At 35.2% G+C, this 23,527-nt stretch overlaps 2 protein-coding genes across 13 annotated transcripts in view; both read right to left on the bottom strand.

Moving 5' to 3' along the window:
- The window catches only part of LOC144447311 (transcription factor 12-like), a 154,180-nt gene extending 140,981 nt beyond the window's left edge, over positions 1-13,199 (bottom strand). For 7 of the 12 annotated variants that reach the window (XR_013482013.1, XM_078137252.1, XM_078137254.1 and 4 more), the window contains exons 1-2: positions 12,330-13,199; positions 11,133-11,241 (exon numbers count right to left, since the gene is read on the bottom strand). Coding sequence is in view for 11 of the 12 variants with exons in the window: in XM_078137252.1 (XP_077993378.1) it covers positions 11,133-11,241; positions 12,330-12,410 (190 nt within the window). In the remaining variant the exon portion in view is untranslated. Of the gene's footprint in view, positions 1-11,132; positions 11,242-12,246; positions 12,266-12,329 lie in introns of those variants that run through there. The other 5 variants (XM_078137250.1, XM_078137258.1, XM_078137257.1 and 2 more) reach the window with 5 other exon arrangements.
- A 6,225-nt stretch (positions 13,200-19,424) lies between these two features.
- LOC144447382 (tropomodulin-2-like) overlaps positions 19,425-23,527 on the bottom strand; it is a 33,836-nt gene continuing 29,733 nt past the window's right edge. The window contains exons 9-10 of the mRNA XM_078137382.1: positions 23,166-23,310; positions 19,425-22,263 (exon numbers count right to left, since the gene is read on the bottom strand). Coding sequence (XP_077993508.1) covers positions 22,214-22,263; positions 23,166-23,310 — 195 coding nt within the window. The 3' untranslated portion in view covers positions 19,425-22,213. The remainder of the gene's footprint in view (positions 22,264-23,165; positions 23,311-23,527) is intronic.

The following is a 23,527-nucleotide window of genomic DNA, read 5'->3' on the forward strand; positions in this document are numbered from 1 at the left end:
ATAACCAACAAACAAGCCATGCAATCAATATGAACTTTTAACACAATGGTTACAAATATCACCATGGTAACCAATAGTTGAAAACCAAACCAAAATCTGTCAAAATGATGGTTGTACACATCACCAATGATTACTACATAATTGACTGACAAACGACAGTTTGGGGTTTTAGTCTCCAATCATGTTGCATCCTATGATAAATTACAATTGCAAGGGTAAACACACAACATTAACACTGAAGCCATAGGCAGTATTTTCTAACATGATGAACAGCTTCTCTTCTTGTTCTACAAGGTTATCGAAAGTCTAGTAAAAACATAGTCACAGAAATTACAACAGTTTCATTTATTTTATTTAATTCCAATGCAAATCATTCAGATAAAAACCCATTCACTTTTAAACTGAGATTCACAAAAAAGAATCAAGACATTCTTTTCTTTACAAAACATAATTTTTCACCATGTAAAACAAACATACACGTAACAAGATAGAAGCTGTGTAACATCACAACTTGGCATGTCAATAATCACTGACCTTTGACCTTTGACCTTATTTGCATTTAAATTTCCATATGGTTAGTCTCACAAAGGAAAATAAATCCACTATTGAATGGGAATAAGAGAAAGTAAATCAGTTGTCCATAATATCACTTTAACTGAATTACAGAAATGTTAATTACAGTGTAACATATAATACACATATCATATTAATATTTTATATTAGATTAGATTACAGTAAGGAACTAGGTATCAATTACTGCTAGCAATTTATACTCCTGTAGATTACGCCTGCAATTCATATAATTTGTTCATTTCTATAGTAAATTTCATGTGAAATTGATTACTAGAATATGTTGAAGACAAACTTTTTATTCTTTATCATTTACTATCTTGTCTTTTCCATCGTACTTATTAAATAATGTAACTTGGTTATAATACGGAAATCTAAGACTTCCAATAAATTAATATTTTATCGCTATTTTAATAAGTCTTCTATTTCTCCGTTGCACAAGGATTAAGTTAATGTTACAAAGAAAAATATGTAATAACACTACGGTTGGTAATGTAATAGTATTTGTTTTCATAAATATTTTTCTAAGCTGGGACATCGTTTTTGTTTTCTATTCCTCTTTGAATATTCACTCTTAATCTGATCAATTCTTGCAAATAATTTACAATGATAAAATAACTGGAAAATTGGGCTGAAATATTAATTTTCAAAAAATAAATTAATATTTCATGTCCATATCTAAACATACAAGTTTAATAAAAAAATCAAAAACCTACAGAAAAAGACATTTAAATCATTCTATGATAGGAATTTTAACACAGCAAAATCCTACAAATCTTGTCTTATGCACTGAAAATAATAAATAAAAATGATAAGTTTTTTTTAAATACCACTATAAATAATAAACCATAGCCAAATTGTAGACCATATCTATTTATAGTACAATGTGTACCTTAATTACTTTCAACACAATACTACCAATATGTTTAATCAACCCTGCATAATTATATTTTGTCAACAAGTTATGTTTGCTTGTTAATATACCATAAAATATTGACACAATCCTGCAAATTACCTAGCAGTAGTAAGTACATATACTCACTAGGATGTTTTGTTACACCTTCATATTATCCAAATTTCAAATAAATGTTGGGGTTTCTTGGTCACAATGTTATCCTTTTTTTTAGATTTCAACTAAACTGAGTCAGAATACCATGGTAACAAATTATGTGTATGTGAAAATTTGGCACAGGTTTTTGTGACTTATCCAAATTGTAATATCGATCTTTTAATCAGTGCATTTGATGAATATGAACTTTAATAGTAGCTACATTGTAGTTGCATGTTCAAGAGCATTCATTCCGGAACTATCCCACTGGGTAAATACTGACAAACACTTGGCTAGATAACAGTAATTGATAACGGAGACAGGGGTGAAAATTGAAATGTTGGTAGCTCATTAGTTGGCGGTTTTTCCATAACATAACACTCTATCAAAGCTTCATTCATACACTCAGTCTGACATCACTTCAAGTAATTTCTTCCACTGTATCTCATTTTGATACCAGTAATTGAATTTTACTTCACGACTACAGTATGTCTGACGAACGAACGCTCAACACTTTTTTTCAATGTGTGAAAAATAATGAGTACAATTAGACAACCCAAGAAGGGTTATTTTCATTTTACCTCTTATGCCAGAAGCAATGAAAATCAAAGCAATTCTCTCAGTTCAGGTCTAATGCAATTTTTTCCATCTCTTTCTATGTAGTAACTATCAGAGAAGTGCCGATGGGGGAGCACCTTAGATACGGTAGGTCAAACGCTACTCCCAGCGAAAAAGCTACTTACAAGAACCATGGAAAGTAATTTACTATCTCTGCTACTTTATTAAAGTACAGTATTTTTTAAATGTTTCCTACACAATACATTGTGTTCAGTCTCATATATACCTTCAAGGATGATACTTTCATATCCATTCTCTGGCATTAACTCTCAACCATCTTTTTGAACACAATCCTAAAACGTGTTACCCTTCAGGACTTTCCTTTAACAACTGAGCAGGTTGATAATGACATTTGCTTTAATTTCCTGGTTTTACCCTACAGCATCTAACTCTAAAACTGCACCAGCCCAACTATACAATGTACAGCAACAATGGATAAAATTCATGACGATATTTTGTACAATACACCTGGACTCAATTATTCATTCAACATAAATTTCCACCCTGTATTTTTCAGATACTACAATCTTCACTGTTTTGAGTCACTTTAAAATACACATTACGTAGCAGAAACATCTTCAACTGTTTGACAAATTTGTTCCAATACATATAGTATATGTATATTCAGATTCAAGATATGAAAACAAATCAAAGAACTCACATCTAAATTGACATTCAGTTCATACATGTATTTGTATCTAAATTTACTTCAGTCACTGAATATGCCGTAGGAAAGCAGCAAAAACATGAAAGCGGAATATTTGATAAAAATAGCGTTTTTTATACAAATTATTTCATGTATTACAACATATGCTGGTTCTATGGTACTGGAGAGTTTACTGTATACTTTGAAAGGTACATTACCATTAGTTGTTCTACTACTACATGTACTCGCACACATATATCTGGGATACAGGTTTTAAAGGCACAGGTACGATTAGGATTAAAATTAAGGTGAGATAAACAGTTTTCTTGCAAAGCTACACACAGAGTTAATCCAAAACAAGAAGTAATCCTTATAACTCTAATGGTAAGATCGCACTAATGTGAGAACATCGGATTGAAACATGGGCCTTTAGCAAAACATCAAGTTTACTCATATGAGCTGTGATGGCTGTTCAATATTTCTAAATCAAAATGTTGAAATAAATATGAAAATTATAGTTTAGGTTCATGAAGTATCAGTACTAATACATAAAGTCATACACTGTACAACCACAAAGGTTCCTTGTATGAGAACATCTACAGGAAAACGATGTGGTTAGACCGACAGACAACAACAACGTGACAGGAAATAATACATATAAAAAAAATCTATCATTTCAATTTAATAAATGATGCAAAATAAACTGCAAGTGATTTTGGTTGATGTTTGATAACGCCTCGGATGAAAAAGGTACAAGCATTTTTCTGAATTATATGCAAAGATTTGTTTAGTAACAACCTAAAGAAGTACAAATGTTTAACAAAACAAAATGTTTGAATTACAAATTCTAAAATGTGCTGACTAGCCATGGATTACAGCATAGTATATGACTTTCCTTATAAATTTGACTTGAAAACCAGAACAACTCACTACATGGGAAGAAAATCTAGAAGACTGATTAACTATGGTGCCAAAGAAAATAAACATTCTTATTTCTCTCACCAAAAGGCCTACAGGGGGGCACTTCAACATCCCACAAAGTGCACTTTCTCTCCTAGTCAATATTAGAATATGTAAATGGCGGATATAGTAAAACTTAGTTTATTATACACAGATCACATGGCATGCTAACATCAAGTATTAGGTGTATTGCCCCAAAGTGAATAAATATCCACTAGCACTTTCCATAAGACATTTTTGTATTTCAAATGTCAAAATATTACAGTTTATTTTAAAAATTGTCCAGTTATGAGGTAAACTGTCTGAATCACAGGGTATGAAATTAGCAGTAGTCAGAGGCATACAGACTACCAAACATTGTATCTAGACTACCAAACATTGTATATAGACTACCAGTGTATATAGACTACCAAACAGTGTATATAGACTACCGAACATTGTATATAGACTACCAAACATTGTATCTAGACTACCAAACATTGTATATAGACTACCAGTGTATATAGACTACCAAACAGTGTATATAGACTACCGAACATTGTATATAGACTACCAAACATTGTATCTAGACTACCAAACATTGTACCTAGACTACCAAACATTATATCTAGACTACCAAACATTGTATCTAGACTACCAAACATTGTATATACACTACCGAACACTGTACTCAGACTACCAAACATTATATCTAGACTACTGAACATTGTATATAGACACTCGAACATTGTATATAGACTACCGAATTTATTATGTGGTACATAGTCTGTTCGACCAATGGAAATCAATAGAAAATTGTAGTTGAAACAGTTCACTTGGATAAATTTGACTATCAAGCCCAACAGTTCAATTTAAGTCCTGCAGCAATGAGACCACATGTAGTTCTGTTTATAAAACATTACCACACTTCTTTGTAATTTCTGTGGATTGTTACTACAAACATTAAGTTATAGTAATAAATTACCATATGATAACTTACATGATTACAATTCTTTTCATTTGCACACATTTTTTTTTTACTGGAACTTGGCTTTGAAGTTGCAATTTAAGAAGTGGTAGTACCTTTATGGTCATTTCCAAATTATCAATACACAAATATGAAATTAGGTAAATAGTAAGAGATTCTATCTGTATCTGTGTGAGTGTATGTGTGTGTGTGTGTGTGTGTGTGTGTGTGTGTGTGTGTGTGTGTGTGTGTGTATTGGGAGGGACTCTCAGACTCAGGAGGGGAGGGGACTAAATTCAAAACAATTCTCCAGTTATTTTCAACAGCACTGATCATTATGTTTTTGTTACTAGGTTGTTCCTGCCAGTTCAACTCATTCCACTAAATATCAAGGGGGTATTTGTTTGTACACAAATACATGTAATCTCTCAAGTTAAGCACAAGGGGATTAACATGTGCAGTTTAAAAACAAACTAAATAATTGAAGTACATCTAAAACTTAAAAACAACCCATTACTATCCATCACATTGTGTTCCAGTACAATCAAAAATTTCAAACAGTCAGGTAAACAGAGTTTTTCAAACTTAAACTGTTGACAACTTAAAAGTACACCTGTACTGAATCTCATACCGAATATACACTAATCCTGATCACAATATATGGCATCAAATTTCCTATTTGCTGTCTTAAATCTACATATGTTTTTTTCTAAATACATGTAAAATGTGTGAACTAGAGGATTACAAACACTTTGTAAGCTTAGTTCTTCAAGGTCTTCAAAAAAGTACTGGGACACTGTTCCACTCTAGTGAATGCAATTACATCTCGGCTAACAACAAAGTTGTTCAAAAATTGGCACATAAATTAATTTATGTATTGTTGTTGTTGTTATTCATTTACTGATGTTTTGTACAAACATTCAACTTCCATAACTTTACCTCAATATTGTCAAAGTAAGTAAAATTTGAAAATATACGCAATTTTTTTCCCCCTGTTAATATTCTGATGACATCAGGACATAAGCTGTACATTGGAGAATTCAAATCTAGAAGTACAGCGACAAAGCTTACTGGTTGATCAAGGAGTTTTAGATGATAGCTTCTAGGGGGCCATCAGCATAATTACCGTCTATCATGATGTTAGACAGAATCTATGAGGACTGGAGTGGAGAAATACAACTAAAATAGAATCAGTACTTTTCATTTTGTTGACTGCTTCAAATGAATGTTCAAATAAGTGGTTAACTACGTACAGCAAAGGATTGCGCTTTTAGTATTGACTAAACTCAACCTGCGACCAATTGACATTTTGAAGTAAATCAGCCCAATTCCCACCTCAAAGTGGCTCTTTTACAAATGTAAACGATAGTGGAGAATTGATTAGCTGAGTCTAGTGCACAGCACGCCATGATGGGTCAGGCACAATATCGAAGCTGGCTAAAGTACCTTCACCTGTCGACTAAATATCTCCAAATCTAACAAATCAGGCTCAGAAAACTATCATGGATAAGTACAGGGAGTGTCAAGATGCTGTAACATATGTTATATCAGACACTTTGATAATTACAGACCTGTAGTTCTGAGCAGCCGTTACCTTATCAGTTCTTATATTTGCATGTTTATACTAACATGGTACTCGTCCAAAGCTCCACTTAGTACGGACATACATATAGCAATCATAAATTGTCTCTTCAACTCTATATATATCTGTTCAGATATCACCTACCCAACACACCTCACATACAAGAACTTCGAAACAACTACACCATCTTAAAACACACATGGCTTTGCAACATCAACAAGTTTTAGGTTTAAGCATATACCCCCATAGAAATAGTTGTTGGTAGGAAACCTGCTCTATCGACTGCAGCCATTTTATTACCATTATTTTTCATCACAACTGAAATGTGTTGTACTCAACATGATGTTAAAACAGCAATGCTGCAAAGCAACCCTTCATTTGATGGAGTTTCAACAAATATTTCTAAGTTTTTAACAACCAGTCTCACCTAACATGACCACTCCTGAGCCCTTCATGTAACACCACCACCCATCCCAACCCTCTCTCTATACCACCCCGATCACAGTACCCTCAAAGATCACTCCCATAACACATGTCATCCACAAAAAATTCAAGACCTCTACAAACTTTTCCATCAATCCACCAGTACAATTCATTTCTTGCATAGAGCTTTACTCACTGTACACTTTGAGCAAAAACTTCCAAATTATCAAAATTTGAAACTATACATTTTCCATCATTTCTTTTCTGGGGCAGGTTTTAACTTAAACCATACCAAAAGTCTGTGTGTACGTGTACAGCCTTTGTACGACATAGCTCGAACCTACTTTCCCACAAATTATTTTTAATCCACATCATTATGTATAGGATGGTGATGAACAAAAGGTAGAAGAGAGGGGAAGCATGTCTTTTGTTTTCACATCTCAAAAGATAGGGTACCAGTGACTATGTGCTTCTATTTCCTAACATAAGCAATTTTTTTATGTAATATGGTGGTCATATCATATATGATGTAAAATTCAATAGACAACCACACTATCAGAATACATTTTCTTGGTTTACTGTACTGTACTGTTCAGTCTCTAACTTTATAGATCAAACTTCTCTACACTTCTTTGTTGTTGTGGGGGAGGGCTACATGTGCTTTAAAATGACATGTTTTGTGTAGCCAAGATTCTTAAATTTGTTTGGATAATGCCACTCTTTTTATCGTCATTTTTGTATGGTTAATACCTGATTGTTGAATATTGATGTGATATCTAAAAGGATTGACGATGAAGTAAAAGGAGTTTTTGGCTTCAAACTTGCAGACACAGGTAGGATTGTAACTGTATAAACACCCTAAACACAACTGTTGATGACCATGGGATGTTTTCGAAGTTAATCAAGTAGAAAATACAGCCATGAAGGTACAACTATTCTACAAAGTTTACACATAATCATGTTCAATTCCTACCTGAGAAGCTATATCTTTGAGTTCGGTTATTTTTTCTACCCCACATGAACAAAGGGACCCCCTTGCCTTGTGTCAGGCCCCCTATTGGTGGCTTAAGTATGCATTATGATTGAAAGAGGGTGTATCAATGTTACACAGTCTCATAAATCATAACATAAACGAGGCAAGAGCTGACAGCACCAACAAGGTCACTTTCTTGTTTTCAGGGGCTGGTATCTGACAACTACAGGAATCTTACTAGATTCTTTTGTCAGCGGCATCATCTCGCTTCTATTCATGCTTCCCCCATCTTATAATTTAATTGGTCGCTTTTGTAGCAGACTCACTGAATAAGAACAATGCAGTCCAACTTTTTGAGTTGGACAACTCTGGCAGCAAGCTATTGGGAGAGTCGTGCGCCAGCCACGCTTCTCATACTATTACAGGACAAAACAGACCCCAAGGGCACGCTTTACTGGGCTGGGTTTTTTTCTTTAGTGTTCTTGAAGGCCTTATGCTTTGAGGCTAACAGTGCCTATAGAATATACAAACTAAAGCTTCTTTTTTTCTTATTGTGATCATCCCACATAAATAAGATGAATCGTCAAGCTAGTCCCAAAAGAAACTGCAGCTAGTCAGGTGAAAAAAAATCAATAGACGACTGCGAATTTAAGGAGCCAGTGAGCTGGGTTTGTAAAAGGTAGGATTTCTGTACTTCACTACTGGTAATTATCACGTTCCGTTTAAACCGCTATGATTTATACTTTCATCACTACATTAAGCATTGCTGATATTTACATGTTAACGGCTATGTTCTTCCTCAGACACAGTGACGTTTTACAGTTCTTTCACTCAAAATCATAAATATTCTCTAAATGGGGCAATTTACGGAGTAAACACACTCTCCTTAAAGTGCTGGTACGGGTTTTTCACACGGCTATATTTTCAGCACCAGGTTTAGTTTATTTTTGGAGAATAACATTACCATGGACACCAAATCATTTTGGAATAACAAATGATGGAAAACCAACATAGTTGGCCAACAATGCTGAAATTGATATCCTTCAAGGGGTCACCATCAGATTTATGGCTTTATCCTCAAGACTTACATTATTTGAAGCATTACAACTGCATTTTGACAAGAAATACACTGGTCAAAACCAGAAATTGACAAAGCCCCCTGAAGGGCTTTACACATCTTTACACATTTTCCTCAAAATCAACCTTCCTTCATGTCACTAATGTACCTTGCACCCTAATACAGGTTACACGGTAACATGTTCTCTTATGTTCTTGCAGATCATTTTTGCACCTGTACCTCTATGAAGACATCATGTACAAGATTACAAATCCATCCTCTAAAAACGATGTAAACAAACTTAATAAATAAATGAATGCACACCTCTATGCTAAATGACAACATTACATGTACTTCCATCACCAAATGTTACAATCTAAGTATATCTTCAAATCATCAGTACATCGCCCAGAAAAGCAAGAGAACACTGAATCAAATGATTCCTACACACCAAATCAGTACAATTATGATATAACTGTAAGTAATAGGATATGACTGTAATAGGATTTAGGTAATGAAGTACACAAGGAGGTTAAACAAAGCATTCCTATTCTCATCTTACAATATCTCAATAAGTAAATCTACAATTGACTGTAAGATGTATCAAATTCAAGATTCCTCTGGTATTATCTGATCAGTAAGTAAAACATGCAACAAAGATCCCTCAAATGGCTAAACAGGATATATATATAATTGCCAAATGTTGCACATTTTATCAAAACATGCACCATTTTAACCTGACCATCGATGAATAAATTCCCACTTGACATGGTTTTAAGAATAACATATGGTTCACATAAACATTTTCCTCCACCATAATAGTAAAATTATTACTTCTTGAAAAGAAAAGAAAAAAACAGAACTATGCACTAACGATATTGTATACTGTATACATTTTTATCTCTTGAACAATAATTTGTGGTTTTATAGAAATGCAACTGTGCAACATACATCCTAACCTAGGTTCTCCACATCATATTTAACATATCCCATGGGATGTAGTCATTTTGAAATTAAAAATTTACAATACCTAAGAAAACAGACTACCAAAATATTATAACACTGATTTTACAAAAAAAAATGATTCAGGAAATCTGAATACATTGCATAAATAGCACCATCTTTTTGTCATTCCATTTGTCAACTTCATCCGGTCACTCAACCTGTTGCATGTTGATTTAAATACACATAGAACTGAAAACATGTGATCTCTCACATGCTCTATCATAACTTGTGTTAACTTACACTCAACATCTGATTGATTCAATGGATTTTTTTATACTTTAAAGAAAAACTTGGCTAACACTTAAAATAATGTAACGTATATGCATCCTAAAGTATTAGCCTCAAAGATTACAGCTAATGAAAAGTAATCAAACCAGTCACTGACATCTTAGTCTTTGATGAAACAAAATATCTCAAATGTTATTTTTCAATTTCATTAGCATACTTTTTTTCCCCTGAAATTCCAGTTTACTCAACTCCCTTGCAGTCCTATTACAGTCAACATCTACAACGATGAATGAATACTTGTTTCTAACTGTGAACATATTATCACACATCATCTAAAGTAACAGTTATACCACTATTTAATCAAACACTATTTCATCCATGTTCATATAAATTACCACACAACTTTTCTGAACAGTCCCAGGGTGATACCAGAAAGTGGTTACTATGGTAACCTTGCATCTACAGACTTACAGCAAAGCAGAATGAACATTTGGGCAGACATAGAAGTCCTAAAACCGTTGTGGTAGAACTTTAATTAAACTGTCACCTGATAATGTCTCATTAGACTCAATGACCTGAGTTTCCCCCTAATACACTATCTGACTGTCCCCTAAGGTGTATTCAAAGTAAACGGACTTGTACACTTTATTGGTATCAGTGGCTGTGATATTTCTTACCTACTAAGGTGTCCACACAGCAATATACCACTCCTCCCTTCACTTTTCACTCGGTAAAAGCACTCTTTACAGTCTCAGATGCAAAATTGTGAGGATATCTCGCCAAGCAGGAACAAAGCCCTCCTAAGGTGACCCGAGTGGTGTTGTGGAGTGCCCCTAAACGGGCCCCAATGGACTCAAGCTCTGAGACAAAGGCCGTTTTCGGCTGACACAAAGACCGACCAACATGGTTTCTAAAGACAAAGAGATTGTCGCACAACTCCACTCGGGCACACGGTGACAGCCAACTTGAGCTGCACGACACAACGGGCTGTAAACTTTTGTTGTGAGACCAAGCCAGACTTTAAAACTACACATATACACGCAGACTCACACATACAAACAAACAGTAGCACATACTGGCTGAGGTACCTGTCTTGTAGTGAGGCCCCTGGACACCTCTGTGTTCCAATGTTGACGGCGGTGCACCGTTTTTCGGTCCGCCGACTCCGGTCGGTGGGGAAAACATCTGAAACAGACAGAACCACGTGTAAAGATCATTGGCAAACAAAAGAACACGATACTTCCGAAAATTTTGGAATATAATTGATTTTCATCACTTGTAGGGGAAATAGCGATGAAATATGCACATACATTAGTTGCGCTTTACAAACAGTGGTTACAATAACATCAAATCAACCACAGAAATACACAAAAATTATTAAAACAGAATCTATTACAACTCATGGAGAACGCTAAACCACTGATTCAATTAACTTTTTTATGGTTATGGATATCGAATTATTTCAATTTCGGCAAATTTTATTTTGTAGGTGAAATTATTCACACCGCCGACAGAAAATATTGTGATTTAATAAAAATTTACATACGAAAACACCGTCATCAACATCGAAGCAGATCGCATGAGTCAACGTTAAATGTTAAGTAATTTCTGTCTCTATCTTTTATTATTCATAATAAAATCATTGTGGAGCGTCGTAATCCCATCTCTCAGATATCATTTTCGGACAATTTAGTCGAAATCCCTCGCTGTTTCACTTCAAAGAAACGATTTCGTACTAACAAAGAAGGCAACAATCGTGCGAGTATTGTTGTACACACGTTGCGGCGCATGCCGTTCAAAACCAAACCAGCTACACAATTTCATTCAGCAATTTATTAATATAATAACTTTGAAGTGCAGGAGTATTTCGCACACTCCACAACAGAACTCCTCTACTTTAGGAGCTAAACTCAACCTCACTAATAAGCCCAAACATGCACGCCCGGTCAACACTGCTAAAATAAAAAGCCTAACATGAATAAAGCCAATCTCAGATGAAAACAAATACAAACGCAAATCGACCAACTCGTCAGCAAATCCCACAAATCGAACCGCGCGCTATTAATCAAAGATTTTGTAATTCATGATTTAAAGGGCAAATTGGCTTTACTTTAAACGCCGATTAAAGTTTATCTAGCAGCGAACTTTGTGATAGCATCAGCTGTTATGAGTGAGATGTCAGCAACGTACCCTAAATTGAATCATTTTTCTAATACTTTGTTCTTGAATGAAGAAACAGCACAGCATATGTCACGCGTACTCTAACTACTTACCGCGCTGAAATCTAAAAGATCATTTAGTTCTTTATCACTGGTGCCGTAACTGCCAAGTCGGGTTGACGGAGGATTCTGCATTTTGCTCCTGCAAGCGGAAATAAATAATGCTTTGAATAAGTTTCACACGTCCAAAACGGCCCAAACAAATTTATAGTTGGCGAGACTAAATTGACAGCCCCGGTCGAGTTCTTTTATTCGACTGCAAGGCTTGTCGTCCGTCTTTAGTCATTTACTTTGTTACACACGGGTCAATTAAAACATCTTCCCGTCCGAAATGACAATTCCAAATGTTTATTCAGCACCACCAATAAGTACCTTGTTTCTTGAGTGGCCAGTAAATCCAGAAGTTTTTAGTAAAGTTGTAAGCCCCAAGAGGGCAAGAACACCAATCACACTGAAAGACAGTGCAACTCGAGCCGCGTACTACTCCAACTCTTTTTGTCAGCTGATCGCCGAAGTCCGCTCACAACAACACTGAGGCACGGAGTTCTACGCTGTCCAAAGCTTCTTGATTTCACAAGTATTGCTTTCCTCTTGTATGCCAGGCCAGAATACGATCCTCCAAGGTGTAAACTAGTAGATTACTGTATAAACGAAACGCTAGAACACATGACAATCGTGGTAGAAATACACCACTACCAGGTCAACTGTTTCTGACTTCACACACCGTGTACGAGTTTGTTAATCGCTGCAAAGACCCCACAGAGTTAACAAGCTTTTCTTCATTAATCATATCTTAGAGGAAAACCCTTCCAAGTTGGCATCGAGTTGCTCGGATCTTAGCAATTTTCGCGAACTTTACAACAACACACACTGAATGAAACCGACACTCACTCGGCTACTTTTCACTACAGCATGCTGGCCGACATTTTTTCTGCTTAGGCTTTGTTACGGACGTTGTGTCATTTGTATCCCTCCGCCACATCCGGAGTCACCGTTATTGTAATTGTTCTTATGCAATACGAAAATATCAAAAATATTCAAAATTCATCCATTCTCTCAGATCTTGCTTTTTAATTTTCACATTTTGTTTTATTTTTCGTATTTATTTCTTAAAGTTGTTATTTTTAAGTACTACTTTTAGCGCAAACAAGGTCATGGCGGGGTCGTAGTAAACAGTCGCAATGTTTTCATCTAAAATGTGCAACAGCCTCCCATTGACTGACAGCTGATAAATTGATTGACAGTTCAGTGGCACAACTGACCAATCAGAACCAAGAAACTGCACAAAAGAATAATATTAACTCTGCTATCCACTCAGTCACCGGCCGTACCTATGCCTCCTTTACGTGTAACTGCCACTGTCGACATACACTCGTAATTCCGACTCCAAAAGCCTGGACTGTCGGTGCAGGTCCGAGTCTTGAAGCAGTCACAAAACAATTTTCTATTAAATTCAAACAAAGAGTCTGCTCCTCGTCATTTCACCACAACATCATTATGGAACATGCTTACATAAAACCAAACATATAAACAAATCAAAACGTGTCACCATTAATTACATTTATGAAACTATGCATTCTGATAATAAACATCTTCGGTAATTTGAAATCTCTTTTGTTCGGAACCAATCCGTCAATTTGGACTTGAAAAGTTGGCGGTTCTTTTCCAAGATTTCATTTATCCTCAAAAATCAAACTTAAACAAATCAAACATTTTCAAAGAACATTATCGTTCGACTTGTAAGCAAACGTTACTCGACGGAAACTTGTAAACATCATTATTTTTCTTTTTGTTTCTTTTTTATTTGTTTTCTCTGTAGTTAACTATGTTTATTTTCATTTTCCTTTCATTACATAACAAAGACTAGTGGTATTTCCAATGTGATCGTGTGTTGATGTTGTTGTTGTTGTTGTTGTTGTTGTTGTTGTTGATGATGATGATGATGATTAGATTTGTTGTGTTTGAGGTGATTTTTTATTGGTACAGACACACACATTGTCACCATGGCAACTCTTCCATGCCACGGGTGTCTTGTTTACTCATTTATTCATGACAAGTTCAAGTTTAAATGTAAGCAGCCACACTCGTACTTTCCTGTTTGTTTGTTTGTTTGTTTGTTTGTTTGTTTGTTTGTTTGTTTGTTTGTTTTATTTGTTTGGTTGTTTTCTCTTACTCTACCCTTTCAAGTCTCTGCAACCGTCATCACAGGAATCATCAAAACATCAACACACGTGACATGGAAGTATTATTTTTGTGTGTATTCCCAATATAATACGATCTGTTCTCAATTCAATTTATTTTTTCTATTAACTTGAACCAGGGGATATTTTTAGCCATTTCCATTATGTATTAGTAGGATAGGCTGTCGTCATTTTCTTCTACTATCTCCAATCGTATCTCCTTATAAGTTTTGTAGCTTTTTATTTTTTTCATTTTTCCCTGTGTTAATTTTTTCTTATTGTACTGTTTCCCAAAAGTCACGAACAGCCTACTAGTAGCCAACGAACAGCCTAGCCAACCCTATATCATCGAGTTAATACCAACATCTCAAGTACAGTTGGATATGTACCCAAGTCTACCAGATAGAAACCGAGAAAAAAATAAGATGAAAGGGGAAATGTAGGTATTCATATTCATAAATTCTTAGGGAGACTAACTCTTTTCGTCACGTGACCTTTGATCGATGATTTATGGACAAACGTTTGGTCACGTGTCCCGAGTGATCTAAGCCGCTATGGGCAATATCAAATGTCTATGAGAGCAACATTTATAGATAATTATACCGCAACTGGGACTCGCCCCTCAGAAAAATTAGAGTGAATTAAAGGGCTGTTGTCAAAAATATATACATAAATAAACCCTGGAAAAATAATTTTAAAAAATAGTCACAACAGAAAAGGAAATATTCGCAAGTAAATTGTCATTCTGAAAACGATTTCCTGGATGTAAAAATGATGACCCACCACGTGTCAACCGACATGATTTTAATGAAATAACAGAATGGCTTCCTACAACTAGCTAGATAAATGACGCTAATGCATATATTAAATTACATAAATTAAAAAAAATTATGAGCTAATTCGCTCGGTAAATTCTGTTCCACTTCCGCTCTTTAAAAGAAAACACAGCGGGGACAAAACAGTGCTTCGTTTCATCGTCCTAGCAGAGGTGATCTTAAAGGAAATTTGCTGTGGAGAATTCAATGCCAACACTTTCGTTTCCGATCAAATAGAAACATATAATGTAAAATACGGAAGAAGTATGAACGGAAGACGTGTCATTGCGAATGCTATTATTTCCCCTCGCTCTATTGCATCACTAAATGTGAAAATAATATTTTCTGATGGTGGCCTTATTTCTCAGAATCACTTCCTGCACGAGTAGGCCTACTTCGAAACGTGCGCGTGTATCAAGTGTGTGTGCGCGCGCGTGACCGACAGCGTACTTAAATATTTATGCATGTGTAATATGTATGAGAAAGCGCACGTTTAAAATGTCTTTTTTTCCCTTATGATAATAATTTCATTGGTTTTGACCCATTTTCCTCAATCTCATTTTCAAAATATTTTCAAGCCCAATTCAGTGTAGTTTGTTTAAAAAACTTAATTTTTCCCCTTGATAGAAGTTGCATAATTTTCCTAAATCTAAACTCTCGTCTACCGATTTATGCTAACTCTTCAATAAAAAATATCAATGAAATGGACTTCTGTTTTAGTAGACGTGTGCGATGATAAAAATATGACGTAAATTCGGTCTCTTGCTTTTAAAATGTCAATAAACTTTGATGATGGTAGTTAAGGCACGTACGGGAACCAAACCAGGATTGTTATCTTACTTTCGAACCTAATATCGCTAACAAGAATGTCTTTAATTTCTCAATCCGGAATTTTAGACAAATGTAAATGTAACCATTGTATATTTTGAAATGCAGTTTCCATATAATAAATTATAAAAAGAGGGTTACATACTGCCTTGTGTATAAGAATTATAAAGGTTTGGTTCCATTGGTTCCGAACTAGTCAGAGATTTACTGAGCTGGGAAGTCAAAGGAGTCATTATTCAAATATCAGTATGCATAACTTTAGACATGCACGGTGTTCATTTGTAACTATGATACTCCGGAATCAATTCCTCAAAAAGAAAAACAGTTCAGGAAAGTAAAGTTTTACAGTGTTGTATTTATATTTGAGTTGAATTTGGTAAGGTTAGGTTAGGTTTGGTAAGTTTTGTTTAGTTCAGTTCGGTTTGGTTTGGTTTGGTTTGGTTTTGTTTGGTTTCAACTTGATTTAGTTTATTTTTAGTTTAAATTACTTAACATTAATTTTAAATTACTTTACTTTACTTTACTTTACTTTACTTTACTTTACTTTACTTTACTTTACTTTACTTTACTTTACTTTACTTTACTTTACTTTACTTTACTTTACTTTAGGTAGTTAGTACTTCGTTAGTTAATATACCATGGCTGATCCATTGCGTACGTACATGTCAACCACGTGACTGATCCATTCCGTACGTCTCAACCACGTGATTGTGAAAGTCTGTAATTCGTAAGGAACTAAATACTTATCATGCTTATTGAGAGAACAAGTGATTAAGTAAAAAATAATACATGTACTTTGTTGTTTACAATCCCACCTCTCAGTGAGTCGCGTCATCTTTTTAGGATTACTCGTCCGTCCACAAACAAAAAGTTGTATCTCATCGCCATACAGACGTTGGGTTGAAATGTGCTGTACTCGAATGCCAAACAGTCCGGTTTCATCGTAGCGTGTATGTTATTAATCAAGTATCGCTTTCCTGGAAGGAATCATGTGCACATACTATATTATTACTGAAATGTGATTTTTAAAATGGCTTTTGTGCAGTAAAATTCTGTTTGAAATCGTCTCAGTGTATTAAAATTCTTTCTTTACAGAATATCAAGTTTACGTGCAGGAATTGTATTATGCAGGACCCTGGATAAGCACAAGACGAAAACGCCACCTAGAGTCGTTTCTTGAAGTATACAGGGGAAACACCGGCAGAACAAAGGAATAAAACATAGTCAGTTGAAATGCACTCGAACTGACAAAGATCGAATACTATGGCTATAAAGACAACCGCCCGTCCTTGGGGAAACAAGGTCTAGAAAACTTACATACCCAGGGAATTATTCCGTACATTTGATGAAACGCGAAAGTGTTCCGAAAGAAAAAGAGCGACCATTTGAATGACGCAAAGCTGTGATGGGTGTAACACAGAATGTGTTAATTAGATTGCTATTATCATTGTTTCAATATTATTCTGTATTTGCTCATTGTGCATTGCCTCACTCATATTTCACTACACACCTTGGCTTAAAGAATATCCACCTTCTTGACAATATCATAGATTTTTCTCCAATCAATATATATTAGATTTACAATTTGTGATACCTTAGCCACAACGACACCATGCACTTGAAATGTATAACTCTATTTGCACTGACTACGTATTGCTGGGTCTGTGAACTTGGCGCCATCGCTCTTGAAATATGAACACAATAAAAGTTGCCTGAAACAGAGAACTCTTCTCAAAGTCGGTCTTAATCCAGGGATTTCAATGAAAACACATAAAACATAATATCTATTCCGAAATAAGCGTCTTACGTTTACCGTGTATTCATCCGATCAATTCACACAACGGAAAACCTCAAATAGTCAACGCAGGATGATGCGATTATAAAACACGATAGAACCATCCCTGTAGATCATGGTTCCTTCTCCCCCCTAGAATTGTTATAGTGTCCCTTTGATATTTTCCGTTCTAAAAGTGTAAAGAGCAAAAATTACCTTTAATGGCATGACCACAAAGGACCTGAAATGCCGCAGTTCAAAGTTAACACAATAGTGCTAATAGTGTGACTGTTTGGTTTTTGTTGAGAGAGAGAGAGAGAGAGAGAGAGAGAGAGAGAGAGAGAGAGAGAGAGAGAGAGAGAGAGAGAGAGAGAGAGCGTTGATTTTACAAACTCCATGAAAATTTAAATCTCAATTAAATCAATACTGATGTAATGATCTTATACGTATTGCGAGTCATATATTTGTTTGTAACTTAGGAAATATGTCGTAATTGACGAGAACATTAAAAACAAAAAGAGAGATGGATAGGTGTCACCCCCCCCCCCCACATTTACGGGTGCGTAGTCGGAACTAAGTGTTTACTTTGTCCAGTTGCCATATAGATTTGGTCAATCTCATTTAGCGTATATTTATACTAAATACATTCATGCCGACAACTTTCTACACGACGTTGTACCATAGCTACACTGCGCAAGTACATCACAAGGCAGTACATTGACTATAGCTACTCACGTAAACAGCGGTAACAAAACCAAACGTTGGTCCTACTCAGAGAATGTGGTATTTATAAAGACAAGTCATATTTGGTACAGATGTTTCTTTATATTTGATAGTGGCGACGTTATCTTTAAATTTCATGCATTACGTTTAGCAAATCGACAGAAATATAAATTCGGAGATCTTGTCGATAACGGCTGAATAATCGTATCTGTCAGTTTGTGAACGAATCGGTGTAAATTTGTTTGAGTGTACCGTACTTAGTATATCAACGAAGTCGATGAAAATGATGCTATATGTTGTCGCCGCCATGTTTCGTCTAGACGATAGCGTAGCTATAGTTCGATCGTAAAAACAGGCATACATATAATCACACATTTCTATACACTGTGTCGCAGTACCCTTTTTGATAATTTGTCATCAAAGTGAACATATTTTTCTGTCATCTTCACAGTACAGTCCAAGTTCTTGGGCTACCACGACATACAAACAACCACACACTAAATCAGCAGTCTAAAAAGTTCCATGCCCACTGTAACATTTTCTGACTAAGCTGGTTCACCAAACAGGTATTCACAATTTGTCTTTTAACCCTCAATGAATTCGTTGTATAGGAGATTGGTTGAAGGGTCAAGCATATGGAAATCGCTTTGGTTCTCACATACACCTCAGACAGCCTCTGTACGTCTGAGCATACTGATTTGTGCACACATCTCGAATTCTTGATTCCGCCGTTAATGTGTTGGGAACGTTTTACTTTCTACACATAAACTTCTCGAAGGAAACACATATACATAAAAAAACACAAGCGAAGGATGAGAGTGGACCAGTATTGAAAAGTACTGGTATGTTTATTCATGATTTTTTAAAACTAAACCTTTGCAAGTGCACACTCAAATCCTGGGTTGAGCAACGTTCTACCCAATCTTCTACTGCTGAGGGCGCTGTACACGTTTAGTTTCTGACACGGCAGTACATGTACAGCTTGCTATTAAATCTGTCAACAACCGAACAGATAAGTAACAGTAAAATACCAGTCGATGTGAGAAAAGATTTGGGAATATCCTATATTTAAAATTCTTTACCTACACAAATACAGTTCAAAGCTGTGCTTTTAAAAATGTCTATGCTTACAGCAATATATTTACTACAGAGTTTAAATACTACTTGCACACATATGATAACTACATGTCCACAAAATCTACTACACATTGCTCATATACACAATTACTTTTTACTTGAAGAAAACTCCATCTATTGTTAAATATATCTCTACACTTTCCTGTGACTGCATCCCTCATATGTGTATTGGTCAGGTTTTCAGTTAGAGATGATGGCACAAGCTCTTCTCCCCTTTTAACATATGAGCAATGGGGGGAGGGGGGGGGATATTAAATGAGGAGCGGGCAATGGGTGTTATACACATGCAGTAATTTAATATTGCAGTAAATAATGGCAACAACTAGGCTTAATGAACTATACAACAAATTGACACCATCACCAAAACTATTTGATTCTGCAAACTCCAAAGTCTGGATCCAATCTTTGGTAATCTTTTGGAAATTAATATTTGTAATATCCCCAACTAGGCTACAAGTTGTCAATGGTCTGAAACAGAAAACCAAGAGTCAATATCATTTATGAGAGATACAGTTAGAGCAGTTTACAACACACAAAGTCTTTACAGCACAAAAAAATTGTTCAAAAATTTCAGGTCAGAAGAAAAAATACACACCTTGTTTTCTCCCCAGCACATGTACACACTTTTCAAACTAAAAGAATTATCTAACAAAATAGCCTACTTAGGCTGGTGTGTTTTCTTCATAAAAAACAAATGTATTATTTTTATGACTAATTCTTATTATATTTACCCAACTACACATGACCTTTTTATCTAGTATACTAGGGTGCATGCTGGAATTACAACTAAAGATTTATCCTTGCATACTTATTATCTAAGTAAGGTAGTCTGTTCGCCAAGTCATCCAAATTTCACCAAAAAAGTTTGAAATTGTAAAATTGAAATTTCAAGCACGATTTTTTTTGTCAAAGGATAGCAAAGATTAAAGTGAAAATTCAAAAATATGGAAAATCTGAAGAGATAATTTAAATCAATTACTAAATTTTCAGGCATGCTGTTGCAATGTGTTTGTAGGTTTTTGTCAGCTTATACTTAATACTCATAACAAATTAAACGAATGTGTCAGTTTTGAACGGTAACCTATGAAAAAGTACAAATCAGGAAGAGTTGACTTTCATAGACTCTTATTCAAATATGGACTCACCTACAAAATAGGAGAAATTCTCAAATAATAAAAAATTGTCTCTGAAATGAGTTGTGTTGGTATGGTAATGTACAACAATACTGATCACAAATGTCTCTAAAATGTCACTAAATGTTATGGCCCATATAGCAAGTCAGCTCAACACTTGATGTCTTAAAATTAGCACCCTATTGGTGTAATTACTTTTAACTTTTTGTAATACTAGTACCCACATCTCTTTATGTTTTTTGATGAGTTATTGAAAGTCATGAACACTAGTTGTACTTCAGTGATTGCTGTAAAATGAACAATTGAAGGTACGACGATCATAACCAAATCTGTGAGTCCATGATTGAATCTTCAAAACTTTTAATTTCAATTAATTTTCAAGATATCTAAGCCATTCATCCAATACTTTGCCGTACTAGGCATACACCAAATCAGCAAACCTTAAAATTTGCTAAATTTACATGCCTTCAACAAAAAGACATGTCTTACAGTACGTCATGTTGTTATGTTGGACGACTGACTAACTGTTGTAACTTATGTGGATTGATATATTCGGAAGATCACGTACGACAAACAACCTCTGTCCGTGCACAGACACAATGATGTAGATTTGAAAACATCAACATTTTGAATTTGAAGTACGTGTACAAATCTGAGAAACTTTGAGATCCTAACTACATTTCTCTTATAATTTGCAATATTCATTTTGATTCAAAACCCACAAAATTAAAAATTTTTGAAGTACGATTCTGTGAAACTTTGAGATGCTGACTACATTTCTCTCAAAATTTGCTCTATTTTTGTGATTTTGATTCAAAACCCTCAAAGCTTTGAATTTTGAGGTACACTCTCAAACACTCTGCTAACTACATGTCTTTCATATTTGACTCTTTCTTTAATGGCTTAGGCAATACATAAACATCTATTTTTAGAGTCTACTAAATTAATAGATTATAAGATGTATATCAATACAAAATTTCATTCAAAAAAAAAAAAATTGTCAATCAAATGAAACTAAATGTCCATAAACTGGGCAGCTTCATACATTTAGTGTATAGAAGTATTCAAATGCTGCCTGTCTGACTGCTTGCCTGGCTGTTAGCCTGGTTTTTTACAACATATATTGCATGGTAGTTTATAGGTCACTTCTAGTAAGCAGTTAGAAAACACTACTTTGGAAGAATGTTGTGTAACAAATACAGTATTTTGAAATCCCCCACACACATAGTGTTCAGAGACAGTCATTATAAATCTGCAAATATTTCGTATTTCAGTTCTAAATCAAATCAAGCACAGAACTAGCATTCTAACTTTACACAATTTTTCATTTTGATTTGTGTTTTTCTCTTCACTTTTCAGCTTCTTCATCTTCATCTTTTCCTACACGCTTTTTGCGAGCTAAAATAAAACAGATATGCACACTGTTAGCATAACAAGGCAGCAGGAATTGTAACACTTAGAATATTTCTCTGTTCTTATCACCATACGATAGGGATTAGGCTTAAATCTTGGAGTGAGAAAAACAGTTGGATTAAGATTATGAGTGTATAAAGCTGTTGTGTGACAGAGATTTATAAAATGTTAGTCCTCAACAAAAGAAGAATTTTATCTACAATGTAATATTGGGTGTGGTGGTGGTGGTAGTAGTGGGTGTGGTGGGTGGGTGTGGTGGTGGTAGTGGGTGTTGTGGTGGTGGGTGTGGTGGTGGTGGTGGGTGTGGTAGTGGGTGTGGTGGTAGTGGGTATAATGGTGGTAGTAGTGGTGGGTGTGGTGGTGGTAGTGGTGGTAGTAGTGGTGGGTGTGGTGGTGGTGGGTGTGGTGGTAGTAGTGGTGGGTGTGGTGGTAGTGGGAGTGGTGGTGGTAGTGGGTGTGGTGGTGGGTGTGGTGGTGATAGTAGTGGTGGGTGTGGTGGTAGTGGTGGTCATGGTGGTGCCACTGAGAAGATGGCATTTATGTGAGAACCTGGGATTCACACATCATGCTTTAATGATCACACAAGTTGTATCTAAGAATTTTTTGTAGTAAACATGAGAAATTTTGTAATTCTTTCATGTCAATTTCCAGCTACATAACAAAACATGGCATGCTGTATCTAGAGTGAAGTATATGCGTTACGCAAGGTTTGAATGAATGGACTACACTCATCACCACCACAACAACAACAACAACAACAACAACAACATCACTTTTTTTTGGTCATTTGCCACTAATACAAATGTATACTATTTGAATACATATTTTGTGAAATGTGTTTACTCACTGAGTTCATTATTCCCTATAAATGAAATATGTGCACTTACAGAGTTCATGATTCCTTATAAGAGCACGGTGAGCCCTCGATCTGGCACCAGCTTGTTCAAAGGAAAGACCAAACTTTAACAATGTCTTGTTTTTTTCCAGTGCCTTGGCTACTTCCATTTCCACTTTGTTGCCAAGTACAGACCTCTAAAGTCACACAAAAAAAGAGAAAAATGTTAACAAAGTTCATTATTACATCAACAGTATAGTAAAAAAATGTTTTTCACTCAACTTTTTGTCTGCTGTGAAAACAAAAGTAATTTTAGTATTTTAAGGTAACTTCACTAGTACTAGTCATTTTAGCATGAATTTGAATAGAACAAATGTGATTGGTTGCTGGTAGACCTCATGCATGCAAGGCCTT

The sequence above is a fragment of the Glandiceps talaboti genome, chromosome 16, assembly GCF_964340395.1.
Source record: "Glandiceps talaboti chromosome 16, keGlaTala1.1, whole genome shotgun sequence".
Taxonomy (NCBI): domain Eukaryota; kingdom Metazoa; phylum Hemichordata; class Enteropneusta; family Spengelidae; genus Glandiceps; species Glandiceps talaboti.